General features: G+C 68.8%; 1 protein-coding gene across 1 annotated transcript; it reads right to left on the bottom strand.

The window, feature by feature from the left end:
- Nucleotides 1-256: 256 nt before the first annotated feature.
- LOC129391712 (CAAX box protein 1-like) lies at nt 257-772 on the bottom strand (the record flags this gene model as incomplete). Its single annotated transcript, XM_055081610.1, has 1 exon — nt 257-772. A coding segment is annotated over one exon (516 nt), but the record flags the coding sequence as incomplete, so codon positions are not given.
- Between the last annotated feature and the right edge of the window lie 338 nt (nt 773-1,110).

Here is a 1,110-nt window from a genome sequence, read left to right as displayed (position 1 = left end):
AACAAAAGGCACACATCAGAGACACAGCTGCACATCCAGAAGAGAACTGGATTCTGGGCGAAACGAACAGGTCCACAGGAGACAACGAGTGACTCGATTTGGCTGCCAGGCACCCCTGGGACCTGGCGGCCACCTGGCAGGAGCAGATGTCTCTGGGAGGAGGGAGGGACTGGGTCCCGCCGAAGGTGAAAGGCTGGCCGGCCCCTCCAGGGCGGTGGCGAGCTGTTGGAAGCATTGTCCAGAGGCTGTGCCCAGCTCAGACACCTCCCGGGCGAGTCCAGACCGCTGAAGGCTGCAGGCTGTCGGCGGGATGCGGTGGATGGCGGTGGCGGTGGCGGTGGCGGTGGCGGTGGCGGCGGTGGCGGCGGCGGCGGCAGCGCAGGTCTCTGGGCACCTGCATGCGGGCCTGGGAGTCTGGCAGCGGCCGGGCTGAGGGTGGTCTGTCCGCTGTGTAACAGGAGCCCGGCTTGCAGCTGGAGCGCACGACCGAGTCCGAGTGTGCAGGGGAGGGGCCGGGCTGGCCCGAGAGGGCGGCGGCCGCTCCAGAGCCAGGCCCGGCGGCGGCAGCAGCAGCGGGAACCTGGAGCGCTATTCCTGGAACAAAGGCAAGCACTACGCGGGAGGGGGCACGAGCGCGGGGGAGATCGCGGCGACCCGAAGGTGAGGGCTGGGGGAGGCGCGGCGGGAGGACGCCGCCTGTGGCGATCTGGGCGGCGGCGACTGGCGCGGCGGACCCTCCCCCGAGCACCCGCCCCCAGGCCCGAGGGGCTCCCGGCCTAGAAGTCCTCGTCCTCCACCCATCCAAAGACCCGCTTCATCTCGGCCAGGAAGCCCCGGTAATCGTTGAGGAGGGGGCTCTGCTTCCTGATGTACGGGATCACCCACTGCAGGGCGGGCCCGGTCAGGCGGGTGATGAGGAACGTCACCTTCAGGGCATCGTTGGTGAACAGGCTCTCGTCCACTAGCATGTAGGCGCCCGTCTGCACGATAAACTCCGGGAGCCGGTCGGTGTCGCCGTCAAACGTCTCGGGGAAGGGGATCGGGTTTCTCCACCGACGCGTCTGGGGCCGAATGGGCAGGGCCAGGAGGGCCTTGATCAGCTGCACTCGG

This window comes from Physeter macrocephalus, chromosome 21, assembly GCF_002837175.3.
Source record: "Physeter macrocephalus isolate SW-GA chromosome 21, ASM283717v5, whole genome shotgun sequence".
NCBI classification, from domain to species: Eukaryota; Metazoa; Chordata; class Mammalia; order Artiodactyla; family Physeteridae; genus Physeter; species Physeter macrocephalus.
The sequence above is the reverse complement of the archived record's forward strand: the minus strand, read 5'-3'. Positions and strand labels throughout refer to the sequence as shown.